Raw genomic sequence first — 15,972 nt, 5'->3', positions numbered from 1 at the left:
GTTTTTTTTTTTAATTCTTCTCTCTCCCTTGCCTCTCCTCCCCCTCCATTATTTTCTCTCTCAAGATCCTCTCCATCTCCCTTGGCGCCGGCGCACCACGTCAACAATCCCCTTTTCTTTCTTCTCTTCATTTTTATGTTGAACCTGTCTATTTTTACCGGCACAAATCTATCGGATATGTGGACCAGATGAATTCGGCCACCCAGAAATCAGGTATGGGGAGCATACCTGAGTTATATTAAATATTCTCATCTTCGCGTTCTATGGTAATTTCTCTTAGTTTCGTAATTTTTCTTCAGATTAGGTTTAGGTTTAAGGATCATGATTATGATTTATGTAGAGTTATAAAATTCAGGGTTTGGCTTTGGTGTTTAACGGAAAGGAACCGGAGAAACTACGAGCTCTTAATCCGTCTGCGTGCAAGGTATTTTGAACTTCTCTTTTTTCTGTATTTGGGTTAGTGGTTGAGTTTGCTAAAAGGATGAGCTTCATCCTCAACGCCGAACTTAATTTGAAGTTAGGGTTTTAATTTTGATTATTTTTGTTTTCAAAGAAACTGATTGTAATTTTTGATGACAGTGACATGAATTTTAGAAATTGATTATGATGTTTGATGACAGTAACATGTATTTTGCGGATGTAACAATTTGGAGCATTGTGTCAAGTATTTGAACCAGACTCTTGTTACTTTCGGCTTTTCAGGTTCACTTTATCTGTTTGGTAATGTTCCTATATGTTTCTTAGCTTTTTGTTTGATTTTCTTTTGAGTTTGTGCAAGGTGAGTGGATTAGTTAGGATTAATTTTGTTTTATTTTGTTTTGATTGGTCTTGACTGTCTCTTAATTGTAATTGTCTACACTCTTTGTTGTAGCAGATGCAACGAGATATCTGAGATTCGCCAATTGTCTAATTAGCAAAGTCAGCGGTATGAATTGCTGTTTTTTTTTGTTTTGCAGCTGATTTTAGTTTAGCATGTTAGTTTAATTTTGGTAGTAAAACAATAAAAGAAATACTCGGATTGATGCTCTAATGGAATGAAAAATTCGATTTATTTGTGCTCTTGATTTTGATGATCTTGTCGTCTTAATAATTTTGTTACTATAATTATAAGAAGAGTGTAACTTTAAAAGTGTTCGCCTTTCCAGTTTTTCCTTAAATGTGGTTTGCTAAAAAAAGCCCCAAAACGACCATCTTCATACGCTTACTGAAATGAGTTCATATTGAAGTTTTTGTTTGTTGTGATCCACTTAAGATGCTTTCAATACTTCCACGAAGATGTGGGGTCTGAGTTGTTGTTTAAGTTTTGAATATTTTACTACTTTTATAAAATGGAGGATTGAAATCTTTAGTTGGCATGGTCTGTTTTGAAACACAGCACCCAACTATATAGGGTTTTGTTGATTTTCATTTCACATTTTAGATCTGTTCTGAGGATCGTTGGATCTGGATTTGTTCTTATGATATTTTGTGTTTGCTTTTGATTCTTTTCTCGCGGTTGTTAGATTAGAGATTGTCCAGTTGATTAATAGTGAGCAGATTAATAGTGAGCAGCTACCATGTCATTATATTTTATCAATGAACATCGGATTTGGTACCTAGTAGCTTAGCTTTGCCTTCTGGGAAGCTACTTTGTTCATTAATTGTTGGTGGATCCAGTCAAAGGACGACTCTATTGATCAACATGTTTTATGGACGCTTCTTTTCTTGTTTAATTATTCTAAATGACTTGTCCCAAATTGGAAAGAGATTGATTTTCTAAAATACGAGTGAGAATAGGTAGAGAAAGGTGTGAGAGAGAGGGGGGGGGGGGGGGAGGGAGGGAGGGAGAGAGAGAGAGAGATTAATTTGTTTTGTAAAAACAGTACACAAACATGCAGCAAGCAAGAAAATTTCTATAATTTAAAACTCGCGAATCTGGAAAATACAAACAAGGGTACGTAGGAGTGGGGGAAAGGGGTATAAATGTACGTGTAATAGAAGAAGGGGATGGAGTCAGGAGAGAGAATTTCGTATCTGATAGATTCACATTTGTTCATGTCATGAAAATCATAGCTGGTAACTGGTGAAAAAATTCTTAATGAAACCATGTTTCAATGATGAAACTAGGGAGGATGAGGTGTACTTTCACCATCCAGAACGAATTTCTTGCTTTAGCTGATGAAAATAAATATTTAAGACTTGAAGATCTAAAATCAGGAATGGAGAGGAACCTCGCAGGATTTGAATATATAATATATGCTACATAAACAACTAATTTAAGGAGAGAGTTCATGGATCATTTTCTAACATTACTTTGACTTATTTTAACTCAGGCATCGCCTTTAATTTTTTTTCCTGTTCTCGTGATTAAGGGCTAAATCGGAGTTGAATCACCATTATTGTTGCCATATTACATTTAACCATTTGGTTCTTTTTATGGCTAATCGTTGATGCAAAAGTTTTTTTTTTTTTTGCTAAGCAAGTGAGTGATAATATTAAAACCAAACAAGGATACAACCTAAGCTAACTCCAAGCAATACGAACCAACTAGGTTGGGCCCTATACACAAGGAGTCAGCAAGAACAAGCTATACAAGGCTGCATAAAACAACAAGCTAACCAGCATTACAAATTCATAAACCACTCACTATCTCTTTTACTAACACTTTTAGGCATGAAAGTATGGATTCTACCTCTCACCACCTGTTTCAACTTGTTCACAGTAGGAACATAGTTTTCCCAGAAACTAGTATTCCTACATTGCCAAATCAGGTACACTGCAGCCACCAGAACTGCATAATAAACCTACTTCTTGAATTTAGACAATCTGCTATGCCCAATTTGACTAACCAGATTGGTTAGACTGTTGCAATTATTAGACATACCCAGCCAGGATTTAACTTCTCTGATGCATTCACAGCTATAAACACATTGAAAGAACAAATGGTGATGAGTTTCATCTCCTTGCCCACAGATCAAACACAGAGCTGATTGACTAACTCCAATTCTGGCCATCTTTGAGGTGGTCTGAAGCCTTGATTGCATGGCTAGCCAGCCAATAAATCTATGCTTGGGATTGTTCAATCTATTCCACACCACTTTATCCCAATGCACTCTAGGTTTAGCTCCAGCTATCTTCTCATAAACCTGCTTCACAGAATAAGTAGCCATTACTCTTAAGTCTGTCTGAGTGAAGAATTGCTTTAGTTGTTCTTTTGTTTTACAGATTTGTTTCCAATACCAACTTGCGGAAACTGGAGGTTTATACTCCCACCAGTCCCCATCCTTGAGATACACAGAAGAAATCCACTTGATCCACACATTATCCTTCTTGGTAACCAGTGCCCAAACATATTTACCCATTCCTGCTGTATTCCACCGGATGATATCCCTAAATCCCAGACCACCAAATTGCTTCCCACAAAAAGTATTCTCCCAAGCAATATTACTAGGTTTCTGGCTGTAGGCTTTCCCACTCCACAAGAAAGCCCTACAGATCTTCCCAATATCATGCAACACACTCTTTGGCAACACATTGATCAACTGCATTCTTACAGAATAAGAAAGATTTTTGGAGCTCCATATTTTGATTCTAGCTATGATTTTATCCACCAAATGACTGCATTGAGCAACTGAGATCTTTTTAGAGCATATTGGAACACCCAAATATTTGAAAGGAAGATAGCTTCTGGTAAAACCAGATACATCTACCACCCTCTGAACATCACTATCTGACATACCATGACAATATATGGAATACTTCTGTTGGTTAGCTTTGAGGCCAGAAGAGTCAGAAAACAGCTTAAAAGCCTTGAGCAGCAATAAGATAGATGGATAATCACCCTTGCAACATAGGATTAAATCATCAGCAAAGCACAGGTGAGTGAGTTTAATCTCTCTACACCTTGGATGGAGTCTAAACAAAGGCATATCACTCATTTTATGTAAGATTCTGGATAGATACTCCATGCATATGAAAAATAAGAGTGGTGAAATAGGATCACCCTATCTCAACCCCCTCTTAGATTTAAAGAACCCATGCATGGAACCATTGAACATCAGAGAGAACATGGGGGTGGAAACACATTGCATGACCAAATTCACAAAGTGTTGTAGAAAATCCAAGTGCTCTAACATTTCCTGGAGAAACTGCCAATTAACTGTGTCATATGCTTTTTGTAAATCAATTTTCATGAGACAAATAGGTTTCACTCCCTTTCTTCCATACTGTCTCACCAGATCCTAAACAACCATTATATTATGAACAATGAACCTACCATGAACAAACCCCCCTTGGTTTTCAAGAATAAGATCTGGCAACACCTGTCTAAGCCTTCCACACAGGACCTTAATTAGTAATACACTTGTACAGTGTGTTACAACAAGATATAGGTCTAAATTCAGTCACATCTTTGGGGCATTTGGTTTTTGGGATCAATGTAATTACTGTATGGTTCAGCTCCTTCAAAATTTTACCATGTTGCAGAGAACAACAGCAACAACTTCATCTCCACTGCAAAACTGGCAAGAATTGGAATTTCCAACTCTGCAACCTGTCTTCTCTGTGGTCAGTATGATGAGGAACACTCTCATCTGTTCTTTAATTGTCCTTACAGTAGCAGATGTATTATGGAACTTAAAGTTTGGTTGAATTTATCTGCTTTATCCTGTACTCTACTCCAGCTTCTGAGAGTGACAAGTCATAGTAGATTGACAAAATTCAGGAAGCAAGTTGTCTATGCAACCTTGGCAGCAGCAGTGTACTTCATTTGGCAAAGTAGAAACAGCAGTTTCTGGAATGCTTCTGTCCCAACTGTGCAGCATGTGGTGAGTAAGATCAAGCAATCTGTAAAGGAGAGAATCTTGTATGTAATGCCTAAGAAAGTAAGTAGGAAGGATAGCTTATGGTTTATGAGCTTGTAATGGCTTAGTTTTTTCTAGTTCTTTAGTGAAGGAGTCCAACCTAGTTGGTTTGTTTCCCATTAAGCTAGTGTAGGTTGTAATTTGGTTGAGCATTAATATATTCCCTTACTTGCCTAGCAAAAAAAAAAAAATGTGCCAAGAGTCTTTGTAAAAATGAGAACCAAAACCATCTGGACCAGGTGCCTTGGCTCCTGGAATAGAGAAAAGAGCAGCCCTAATTTCATCTGCAGTGTAATTTGCATTCAGAATTTCTTTGTGGTGCGCTTGGCACACAGGACCTAACTGCACCACCTTTTTCAAAACTAGAGTTCTAGACTCATGATTACTCCCCAAAAGCTGCTTGTAATAATCTAGAAAGGCATCAGCAACCTTAGTAGGATTATCCTTCCATACACCACCCATATAATGGATACTGTAAATTTGATTTTTCAAATTTCTGCTTCTGATACTCTGATGAAACAAAGCAGTGTTTTCATCCCCATCTTTCAGCCATGGTACTTTAGTTTTTTTGACTCAAAAACTCTAAATATATCTTATGCTTATCTTTATAATCCTGAATAGCTCTCAACTCAGCATCAGCTAATTCCAGATTAGTGGGATCTTTATGCATAGCTTCTTGAGCTTCAATGAGCTCATGTGGAGCTTTCAAATCAGCAGCTTGCACATCAGTAAAACCATTCTTGTTCAACTTCTTGAGGGCAAGCTTAACTCTTTCCAACTTGCTAACAACTGTAAACATTTTACTCCCCCCAATCTGAGTGCTCCAAGCTGTCTTAACAGTATCAGAAAACATTGGAGATGATTTCCACATAGTAAAATATTTAAAAGGCTTCTTCCCCCATTTACTCTAGGATATACAGTAAGCAAATCTGGAGAATGATCAAACTGACCCTCAGGTAAGAAACAGACTTCTGCATCAGGATAAGCATCTTGTCATGCTTGATTTGCTAAGATTCTATCAATCTTTGAAAAGACTCTCTTATTACCTTATTGTTTATTATTCCAAGTAAACAGATTACCTACACTCTTCAAGTCCTCCATACCACAACTATGTATACACCCATACATATCCACAATATCACACTGCTTAACAGGAGCACCTATCCTTTCCTCAGGAGCCATGAAACAATTAAAATCCCCACATAAAATCCAAGGGGCAGCAGTATGAATCAAATTTAAATCTCTCCAGAGATCCTGTCTCAATCCAGCTTCATTATGAGCATAAATGAAGGTGCAGAAAAAAGCAGGCATACCACTAACAGGAGTAATATGACAATGTAAAAATTGACTAGATACAGCAACTATATTGACATTGAAACTACCAGCCTTCCAGGCAACAACTATTCTACCACCAGGGTGATAGCTAGCATTACTAGTGAAACACCATTTTACAAACACTTTCTGATAAAGCTTACCCAAATTAGGCAGCTTCACCTTATGCTCCAGAAGCCCCACTAACCCCACCTCATATTTCTGAATGAAATGTTTAACTTCATTCTGCTTCTGAAGTGAGTTAAGGCCTCTGACATTCCATGTAGCTATTTTATCCATGAGAGTGGGAAGGGTCCCCCCTTCCAGGTGTAACATCCCTATGTTCCTCACCAATGTTATCATCACCACTCACCCCTACATCTCCATTTAGTCTAGTATCCAGAATCTGAAATACATTGGATGTTCTTACTGGTTCCCTTGGAGATGTTCTGAATCTAATAGGTCTTATAGATCTTTGAAACCCTTCTGGATCCACCACTGGACTTGTAACAGTATGCAATGTAGCATCTGGCTGCACCTGCTTGGCCTTCTGCACCCATACTCTTTTAGATTTGCCCTGTCTACACTCTTCCTGCAAGTGCCCTATCATCTTGCATTTGGAAAACAATGTAGGCCTCCATTCATAGTACAATCCTACATTCACCATCAAGCCATTCTCATCTCTAAAAGAAATACAATCAGGAAGCTCCTTAGATAGTGGAACATCCACCATCACTCGAGCAAATTGCAACTTATCCCTGTTTAGTGTAGCTTGATCCCTCTTAATAGGCTTCCCTATTTGACTAATGATTTTGAATAGAGCTCTCTCCCCCCAGTATTTGAAGCCAAGCTTCAATTGCACCCAAATAGGCACAGATTTCACCTCCTCTTTGTCCATGTCCATATCAGAGTTCCATGGCTTCATTATTAGGGGTTTGTTATCAAAGAAGTAATGGCCATCTAAGACCTTATCCCTAGAGTCCATGGTTAAGAATCGAACAATGAATACACCCCTCTTCACCATAACAACTTTGTCAACATTTAAGTGTTTCCAGATACGCCTAATGAATCCCTCCATAACATTAATGGGAGGATTAGCACCCACAACATAGCAAACTACAGCTGACATCCAAAACTCAACCTCTTCCTGAATATCTTCCAACTCGATTTCTACAGGATTATTAGACTCAGTCTCAATAATAGGATCAACATCATTCACATCCATAGATTCAACATTATTCACAACATCATTATCAATCACAGTATTAATCGAATCATCATCAGAGTAATCATCAACAGTTTGATCAAGTAAAATAGGGATTGTACCTACGTCCAAATTGCTTCTGGATTGAGTTCGACTCGCAATACCATTGGAATTGTGTATTGCTTGCAAGTAATCATTGAAAGAATGTCGCAATTCAGAGCGAATTTGGAGATGCTGCAAACTCGATTTAGGCGTCAGCACTTCATTCTCAATGCCAAAATCAATCTCTTCCACCCCAAGAACTTCCTCCAATGAGCGAATTTTTAGAGCTTGAGAGTCAGATGATGGACCTCGAGGTTTCGACTTACCATTTCCATGCTTGTTCCCCTGATTTTTCAATCCAGACTTTCTTGCCATGGCGAGGGTGCACGATAAGGTATCATGCACCAGAGAGAAACTTGGAGAGAAAGTCAGGGGTTGATTTTATTATAAATACCCAAACTTTTGATGCAAAAGTTGTCTCTAGACAACGTTTTCTACCCTTCGATCAGTACAATTTAACTGGTGAGTTGCAGCATGATTTTGTGTATTGTATGTCAAAAAGAGTTATTTTGAGGGAATAGACCTTATAGTTTCAGTACATTGTATCTCATCACTCAAAAATGGTTTACTGATTTGTTGTTATGGTATGTTATTTCATCTATTTCCTAATAGAATCTAGCTAAGCTTAAACTGGTTGGCTCAGTTGAAGTTTACGGTTTCTATATGGGTTTTCTTTGAAGCAAAGATGTCTTAAGACTTTCATCTTTGGTTATTCTGCTGCTGAATATAGCTGGTAGACTGGACCTTGAATTGTTTTGAGTATATATTTGTTCAAAAGAAGCTGTTTTGAATGAAGGGGCTGATTATTTAAAATAAACTCGTCTGTTGCAGTAGAAAATCTGAAAATATGCACATTTCTTTCCATCAAACTGTAAGTATCTAGAGCATGTTTATCTTTCATCCATGTTGCTGGAACTTGCAAGTATTCTGTTTAAATATCTTTCATTACATCTTTTACTTAAGACTTGTGCTCGAACGTTAGCTTTTGCTTACTTTTGTCTCTTTCTTCTTTGAAAGTATCTTGTGTGCTGCAAGCTGTCTTTTTCTTCTCGTACTATACATGTTTTTAGTAGTTAGGGACGACCGAATCTGAAACTTATTACTGTTTTGAGTTCTAATAATTGGGTGACTGTCGAGATGTTGTTGGTTTTTAAACCGACCGATTACAGCTTTTCTTTCTCTTTTCATCAGGCTTACTACCCCGTCTTTACACCACTGCCAAATAACAAGCTCTCTCAATTATTTCCTTTCTCTCCAAGTAAAAAATCCTTACTCATATTGTGTATGTTTTGTGTGTCTTTGAAACGAGAAATGCTAGCTAGGGTCTGTTTGAACTCCTCTACTAATTTCTCTTCCATGTTCTATACAAAGATCTAATACGAGTTGATTGTCATATATGTGCATTGAACGAGGGTAAGGAGAGGGAGAAGATAAGGAAGGAGGGGTTGGGAGGGGGGGGGGTTGTACGTGTGGTATGGATGCATTTGATTTGAATTTTTTGTCCCATCTTTCTAAAATGAAGAGATTTTGAGTTGATTTAAATTTTCGAGGATTGAATTTTAAGTATGGCTTAATTTGTGTTCTGTTTATGTTGGTGTTGGATTTTTTACTTGATCATAAATGATTAGAAATTGGGTTTTGTATTCTGAGGGGGTTTACTCTTTAGTTTGTTGATAGAGATTGGTGTATGCAGGACTATGGATAGTGTGGTCAAGGTAGAAGAGGAAGTACTAATTGGCAGCGGGGCTATGGCAATATGTGTTACTTTGACACTCCTCTTTTAGGCTCATACCCGTGTCGACCCGACACAACACTGATCCGGATATGAAATCCGTACCGGATCCTTGGCCGGTCAATCAGACATGGCTGATCAGCCTCTGCTTTAACAAAATTTCCAATCTAGTTTTCATAAAAGTAAAAGTATGATGTAATTGTTGTCTAATGTACGTGTTATTGAATTACCTATTTATGGAGGTAATTAATACATACCCTCGTGTCTATTGTTCAATATCATACGAAATACTTAGTTTCGTGCTAGTATAAAGACTACTAGATAACATGATAGGGTTAAGATTTACTTAATTAATTATAATGTGAAGTACGGGATTACACCTAATAACAACAATAAAAATGATTTATTCATTGTGATATTACGAAGTAATTTTTTTAACAATTCTATAAGTTGTACTGTCAAGGTCATAGTGAATAAATATTGAATGTTAAATCACTTAACGTAGTTAGGGGTGTGCAAAAATTGGTCAGGACCGAAAAAATAGGCCGGACCGGACCGAACCAAACCGGATCGGACCGGAGGAAATCGGTCCGGTCTTTGGGTCGAGAAATATCAATTTTCGGTCTTCGGTCCAGTCCGATCCAGTCAAAAACCCGATTTTTCCATAATAAAATAATAATATAAACTATTTAAAAATTTAATTATCTCATTTAATTTATTGTAAATATCACTATATTGTGATATATTTTATTTTAGGTTCCAAAAAAGACCTTAAACAATTGGGTTTTTATACATATTTTTTCTTTTTCACCATAATTTTTACAAAAAAGAAAAAATATATTAGAAATAGGTCTACAACCGGTCCAAACCCGTCCGGTCCGGGTTTTGGACCGATTTTTCCGGTCTGGTCCGGGTCCGGTCTAAGCTTAATCGGTCCGGTTTTCGAATCTTGAATTATTAAATTTCGGTCTTCGATCCGATCTGGGTCGGTCCAGTCCGATCCGGATTTGGACCGATGAACACCCCTAAACGTAATTTTGTACTACACATAATAGCCTAAACATATACTCAGTAAACCCTAGCCAACAGAATAATCTAGTCGTTGTATGGTGTTGCGAGATATAACAACATACGCCCTAAATAAATGAATACTCCAACTAATTAATGATTTAATTGAGTTTAATATGGGTTTTTAACATGGTGGAAAAAAAAATAGTGGAGCGCTAAACCACGCCCCATAAATACTCACCCGCCCTATTAAATTCCACAACTACCCCTCTCTATATTTACCTTTTACTTTTTTACAAATTGTTACCCCCATCAATCCAACTCCCTCCATCAATACAGTAGAGGTAAATACACCCAACAACCAGATTCAGGCACCTTCAACCCAGAATCCGACAAAAATTTCCGGCCACCTTCAACCTAGATTTCCAGAAAAAGGGCCTACGCTAAACCCAGAATTCCGGCAAAAAAGAGAAAGGTCAGACCCGCAATGATGACCCGTGGTGCTCCACCTTCGCTCAACCCATAATTCCGGCAATGATACCCGTGGTGCTCCACCTCCGCTCCACCCATAATTCGGCTAGAAGAGAAGCGAAGGGGAGTCAAAGTGGTCGGCCGACGAGTATGGGAGATCCAGCAGCAGCTAAGGCGGGACAAGCTCCGGCAGCGGCGGCGAAGGGAGTGAAGGCTAGGAGAGATAAAACGGCTTCGGTGGTGGCGAGGAAAAAGCCGGCAAATCGCAAGGTATGTCCCTGTTCTCTGCAATTTAGCATTCTGTATATTTACTCATTTTCACTCCAGAATTCAAGCAAGAAACTCTAGAAAAGGAAAAAAACTCAACCCAATTAAACATAAACCAAACTCACATAATTTTCTAATTAAGAAAAGCCTTGAGAATATAGACACTATAATTACCTGATTTTGAGATACTTTAGGCATAATTAATCGGTAGCATTGGATCTGAAACTTCAACTTTGTGTTAATTCGGATAGAGTTTGAATGATTTTGCTGATGAGTTAAGATGAGAAAGAAAGAAAGTGATGTGTGCACTATTTCAATTCATAGCTAGATGGGCATTTTTCATTCCGTATGTTGTTGCATTTTGCATTCCAAATTTAATTTGTTATTTTTTATAAAGGCAAAAAACTCTAGAAAAGCATACTGTAGGTTGAGTAAAGGTAAAAAGCTAATTAATGTTTAGTTAAGGAGCCCACTTTGTTAATTAATGTTTTCCTATTTAAACTAATTAATGTTCTCTTCTTATTCATGAGTTACTGCTCATATTCCAAATAGCCTTAGACTTCTTTGTTTTGAGCTTGCACCATGGTAGAGACTTCTGTAGTTTGAGCTTCTACCATGGTGTAAGCTTTAAATGAAGAAGTCTCTGCCATGGTAGAAGCCTAAAACGTAAAAGTCTTCATGTTAAAAAAATAAAATTTGTTTTATTTTTATTGGAGATATTGATTAATAATAAATAATTAATCGATCTTAGGATTATTTTTGTTAGAACTATTATAGTCTACTAGTTAAATAAGGATTATAATTAATTATTTTTGTTAACTAAGATTATATGTAATTAGAAGTTGTAATCATTATTGTTAAAAAAAATGTTATGGATAATAGATGAGACGGTAAGCATTAGCGTATTAGTATTGAGAATAGCTAATGATTAATATCCAAATTGTTAATTAGTGTTATAAGTTAGTTATTTTTGCTAATTACTTGGAAATTAAGAAATTGTGATAAAGAATGAGAAATAATAATTAGTAATCTTCATTATAATTGGATAATAAAACATACTGATATTTTAAAATAAATATAATGATAATTAATTACTAATTAATTCAAATATATAGCGAGCAATTGGAGAATCTACCTCGTCTGTTTATCTCACAAGTGATGGTGACTCCGGTGTTCGACATACTCGAGATCGACGTATCGACGCTTCAATTAGGAGACAGGGAGAGAGGCGGACTGCACCGTTGATGCAACCGGTGGTTGAGTGTGAGTCTTCTCGTCCATTCGATGACGAGGATGATGATGATGTGGGCTTTGAGCATGAGTTGGAGGCCCAATTGGACATGGTCGAGGACGTTGTACCCATAGACGGTGTACCCACATATGGTGTACCCACAGACGGTGTACCCACAGACGGTGTAAGTTTGCACATTACTTTAGTGATTACGAAGCGCACGAGAGGGAGGTTTGTCAGATCTGAGTCGAGTTCTACCACTACTCCGAGATTTAGTAAACGACCTAAGAAATTGACAGATGATTCTTGGATGGTTAAAGGTCATACTCCCGGTGGTCCGACGGATGATAGCGTCATTCCTAGCTTTGGTGGACATGTTGCCCGACAGATTTGGGACGGGGTAGAGAGACGGATAGAAGTCTTGAAGTGCCAGAATAGAAGCAATGCTTGTTCGACTCTCGGGAGCTGGCTAGATGACTTTTCGGATGATTTGAGGCGACGTGTCGATGCGACTGGATTATCTCACCTACCATTTTTCATGTTTCCTCATATCAACATGCCTTTGATTTCTGCGTTCGTTGAGCGGTGGCAGCCCGACACGAACACTTTTCACATGCCGTTCGGGGAGATGACTATTATGTTGCATGATGTGTGGCATATCCTTCGCATTCCAGTTGAGGGGCGTTTTATTTCTGCTGAGAGTAGTAGCGAGCATTTGAAGTGTGACATGGTGGAGCTACTTGGAGTTAGTTTTGATGATGGGTTGGTGGTGGTGTGGCAATCGAGACCATAATCGCTCGTTGTCATATGGTTGATCGGACTCCTGATACGAGTTTGGTTGGTTGGATGTTTTTGATGCTTGGAACATCGTTATTTGTCGACAAGAGTGGTAGTAGGATTAGACCATCGAGAATACTCGAGCTTAAGGATGGTGGCGTAGATAGTGTTACTCAGTATTCATGGGGAGCCGCCACACTAGCTTTCCTTTATCGCCAGCTTGGGGTGGCTAGTCGGGATGGCAGCCAGGGCATTTCAGGATGTTTGACGCTATTGCAGGCATGGATATATGAGTATTTTTCTACTTTTCGTCCACACACTTCTCGACTTACTTTTGAGCCGGGTACGGCTCGTGCCTGCATGTGGAGCATTAGACAGGAGCGCAGGAGTTTAGTTCGACTACAGTCATTTCGTACATCCATAGATCAGTTGACGTCTATAGAGGTAATTAATTTATTTCCAAATGTGTAACGTATAAAGTTGATCCGACATATTCTTGTATAATAATTTAAATATTTTATTATTATTGTTTATGTAGGTAACATGGTTGCCTTACGGTCCTGACCTTGCATTGACTGTTCCGAGGACCACACTCTGTGGGTGGCTTCGATATCGTGATATTATTGAGCCTTACATGCCCGATCGAGTTTTGCGTCAGTTAGGTTACATGCAAGTCATTCCATCCCCGATTTTGAGACCAGAGTTTGCATACAGGCCATTTGACAGCATTGGGTATGAGGTTGTGTTTCCCGTTGCGTCAACGGAGTCGGCTTGGCATATGTTCCCGAGAGGTTTTAGGCTAGTTTTGTCTGAGTTTCAGAGAGCGGAGCTAGATCCGTCCACCTATTCCTCCGGCTACCTTCCTTGGTTATGTCGGAATTCGCATCGTCATGTAGCTAACATGGATCATGCTGGTGTATTTTCGGATCGGACAAATGCACCATATGTGAGTATCTTTATTATTTTAATATTTAAATTATATATAGTGACTATTTTTTAAAACATATTTGACATTTAGTTTCATTATTGCAGTGGATGGAGAGGTGCATTAGAGTTGTACAGCCTTGGATGGACGCTAGAGATATCATGCCGACCGAGGAGACTAGAGCCGCAGTCGATGATGTGGAGAAGATCATTAGCGATTGGAACCTGTTTGCCAAATGATGTATTTAGTTATTATCGTTTATTTTTTTAGACGTTGTTGGCTATATTATTTCCGTATGGATTTTTATATGTACTTTACTAATTTCGTCTATTTTCTTAGATTATGTTTATTAGTTATAATCCTTTGAACTTTTAAATGTTCGTTCTTTATTTGGACTTGTAGATGTTGTGGCTATGTTATTTTCGCTTGAATTTTAAACATACTATTTACTTAATTACGTCAAAGACAAGAGTTGATGATATAACATTTATTATAACTTGAAAACAAGAGTTGATGATATAACATTCATCAAACATACAATGTCTGCAATTACATCAAAGACACTAAATGTTGCCATTGGGCTATCCTATGTTGATAAATTTGCTCCCAACCTATGACACTTGGCTTTCGAACCATAAACCACAAGTCAGCTAAAGGAGGAATAGGACAGTTAGGTGAAAGATCTAATCGAATGTAATGTATATACTCCATTAAATGGAGAATGAAAATCTCCCTACTAGGTCGTGTCACGTTGCAGTCAGCGTTCCATGGCAAAACCGTCATACATGGATATAAGGAACCATCTTTCACTCCTAACAAAATCACCGCACAGTTCCAAAATTGAGCAATAGGGAACAAATCTTCCATCACTTCCATATAATGATCCGAGGTGCAATGTCCTCCGGGCCACTTGATACGTGCCACAGCTTCGTCGACACCACCATGGTGAATATCTTGATATTTCCATCTATGGGAAGCCCCCTCATTCGCAATTATCTTCCTTGCATATCCCCAATTCTCTTGACCACCTAGGAACAAATCAACAAGACAACGAAATCCACAATTCCCATCACCAACTACATCGTTCCAATCTTCCACATAATCCAAAATGATGCTCGGAGTTCTTTCTAGATAACGAAACTCTGATATGTCTCTCCAATGGTCATCTATTGACAATAATTCAACACAAAGTTAATAATTTTAAATGAAAAAAACTTGATATATATATATATATATATTATATAACGAAATATTAGATAAATGATAATCATACCACTACCACGTGCACGACCACTTCCCCGACCACGACCTCGACCTCGACCACGACCACGACTAGGGTATTTCCATCCACTCAAATTTCAGCGAGTAGTCGGTCGACCTCGACGTGTTAAGTTAGGTTCAGGTTGAATGTAACCGGCCTGATCTGGATGTAAATAGTTATGCATCATGCGCGGCATGTGTCGTATCACTGCAGGGTCGCTAGAAGATACCTCATCAACAAGGGATTGGAAAAACAGAGTATCTTCTGCAGAGGGATCTATATCTACCAACTCACTTGTATGATCTCCATCATTGATTTTAAGTGTCCTCCAAAATGGATGAATCTGTTGCCGAGCAAAATACGTTCCCGATTGAACTGCATCAAAAATCTGACATGCACAAGGAAGACCATGGGTAGTCCTATAAGCACATCCACACCGTTCATGCACCTCGTGACTGAGCTCCTTCATGCGTGTTTCCTCTGCACCCAAAAGTTTTAAATAATGGTGGGATGTATGACCACTCAAATGTTGGAATGGAAGACGGGTCCACAACTGGGCGTGGGTACGCATAGAAGCCTCAAGGGTGTTTCTAATCTCTGTGAGTTGTGAGTTGATTGCTGTGTTGACTTTCCTCCATAAGAGATCCATTTAAATATGACAACCAATCTTTCAGCATTGCATGTGCACTCTCTACTCTACAATTGTTGATGTTGCCAAAGTGGAGCACCTCATTTGTCCAAGCGAAGAAATTTTTTTCACTATGCGGTAACCATGTCGTATTCAAATAATCAATTACCTTAGGAAAAGCCCGCCAAGAATCCTGCATGTTCAACACAGCTAT

General features: G+C 38.3%; 2 protein-coding genes and 1 long non-coding RNA gene across 5 annotated transcripts; 1 reads left to right on the top strand and 2 right to left on the bottom strand.

Moving 5' to 3' along the window:
- Window positions 1-4,652: 4,652 nt before the first annotated feature.
- Window positions 4,653-7,773, bottom strand: LOC110779012 (uncharacterized). The gene is made up of 6 exons (XM_056839810.1): window positions 6,504-7,773; window positions 5,921-6,439; window positions 5,760-5,812; window positions 5,423-5,655; window positions 5,038-5,313; window positions 4,653-4,854 (listed from the first exon to the last, which is right to left on the bottom strand). Exons 1-6 carry the CDS (start codon window positions 7,771-7,773, stop codon window positions 4,653-4,655), a joined length of 2,553 nt encoding a protein of 850 aa, XP_056695788.1.
- A 2,543-nt stretch (window positions 7,774-10,316) lies between these two features.
- On the top strand, window positions 10,317-14,270 carry LOC110792419 (protein MAINTENANCE OF MERISTEMS-like). 3 transcript variants are annotated; one of them, XM_021997224.2, is made up of 4 exons: window positions 10,317-10,939; window positions 12,052-13,388; window positions 13,483-13,890; window positions 13,977-14,270. In XM_021997224.2, exons 2-4 carry the CDS (start codon window positions 12,975-12,977, stop codon window positions 14,106-14,108), a joined length of 954 nt encoding a protein of 317 aa, XP_021852916.1. In that variant the 5' UTR covers window positions 10,317-10,939; window positions 12,052-12,974; the 3' UTR covers window positions 14,109-14,270. The 3 variants fall into 3 exon arrangements, 2 of the variants coding, with proteins under 2 accessions (XP_021852916.1, XP_056696914.1); XR_008931257.1 differs by having other exon boundaries at window positions 10,318-10,939; XM_056840936.1 differs by lacking the exon at window positions 12,052-13,388 and having other exon boundaries at window positions 10,322-10,939.
- On the bottom strand, window positions 10,332-11,346 carry LOC110792421 (uncharacterized). The gene is made up of 2 exons (XR_002534402.2): window positions 11,111-11,346; window positions 10,332-10,954 (listed from the first exon to the last, which is right to left on the bottom strand). It is a non-coding gene; the product is annotated as an uncharacterized lncRNA (long non-coding RNA).
- Window positions 14,271-15,972: the final 1,702 nt, after the last annotated feature.

The sequence above is a fragment of the Spinacia oleracea genome, chromosome 3, assembly GCF_020520425.1.
Source record: "Spinacia oleracea cultivar Varoflay chromosome 3, BTI_SOV_V1, whole genome shotgun sequence".
In the NCBI taxonomy this organism is placed as follows: Eukaryota; Viridiplantae; Streptophyta; class Magnoliopsida; order Caryophyllales; family Amaranthaceae; genus Spinacia; species Spinacia oleracea.
The sequence above is the reverse complement of the archived record's forward strand: the minus strand, read 5'-3'. Positions and strand labels throughout refer to the sequence as shown.

Coding starts and splice junctions, on each gene's coding strand:
- LOC110779012 (XM_056839810.1), bottom strand. CDS start 7,773: ATGGCAAGAAAGTCTGGATTGAAAAATCAGGGGAACAAGCATGGAAAT. Junction 5,314..5,422: donor AAGCATAAGATATATTTAGA/GTTTTTGAGTCA, acceptor TCAAATTTACAG/TATCCATTATATGGGTGGTG. Junction 4,855..5,037: donor CATTTTTACAAAGACTCTTG/GCACATTTTTTT, acceptor TTACTTTCTTAG/GCATTACATACAAGATTCTC.
- LOC110792419 (XM_021997224.2), top strand. CDS start 12,975: ATGGTTGATCGGACTCCTGATACGAGTTTGGTTGGTTGGATGTTTTTG. Junction 13,389..13,482: donor ATCAGTTGACGTCTATAGAG/GTAATTAATTTA, acceptor TTGTTTATGTAG/GTAACATGGTTGCCTTACGG. Junction 13,891..13,976: donor ATCGGACAAATGCACCATAT/GTGAGTATCTTT, acceptor TCATTATTGCAG/TGGATGGAGAGGTGCATTAG.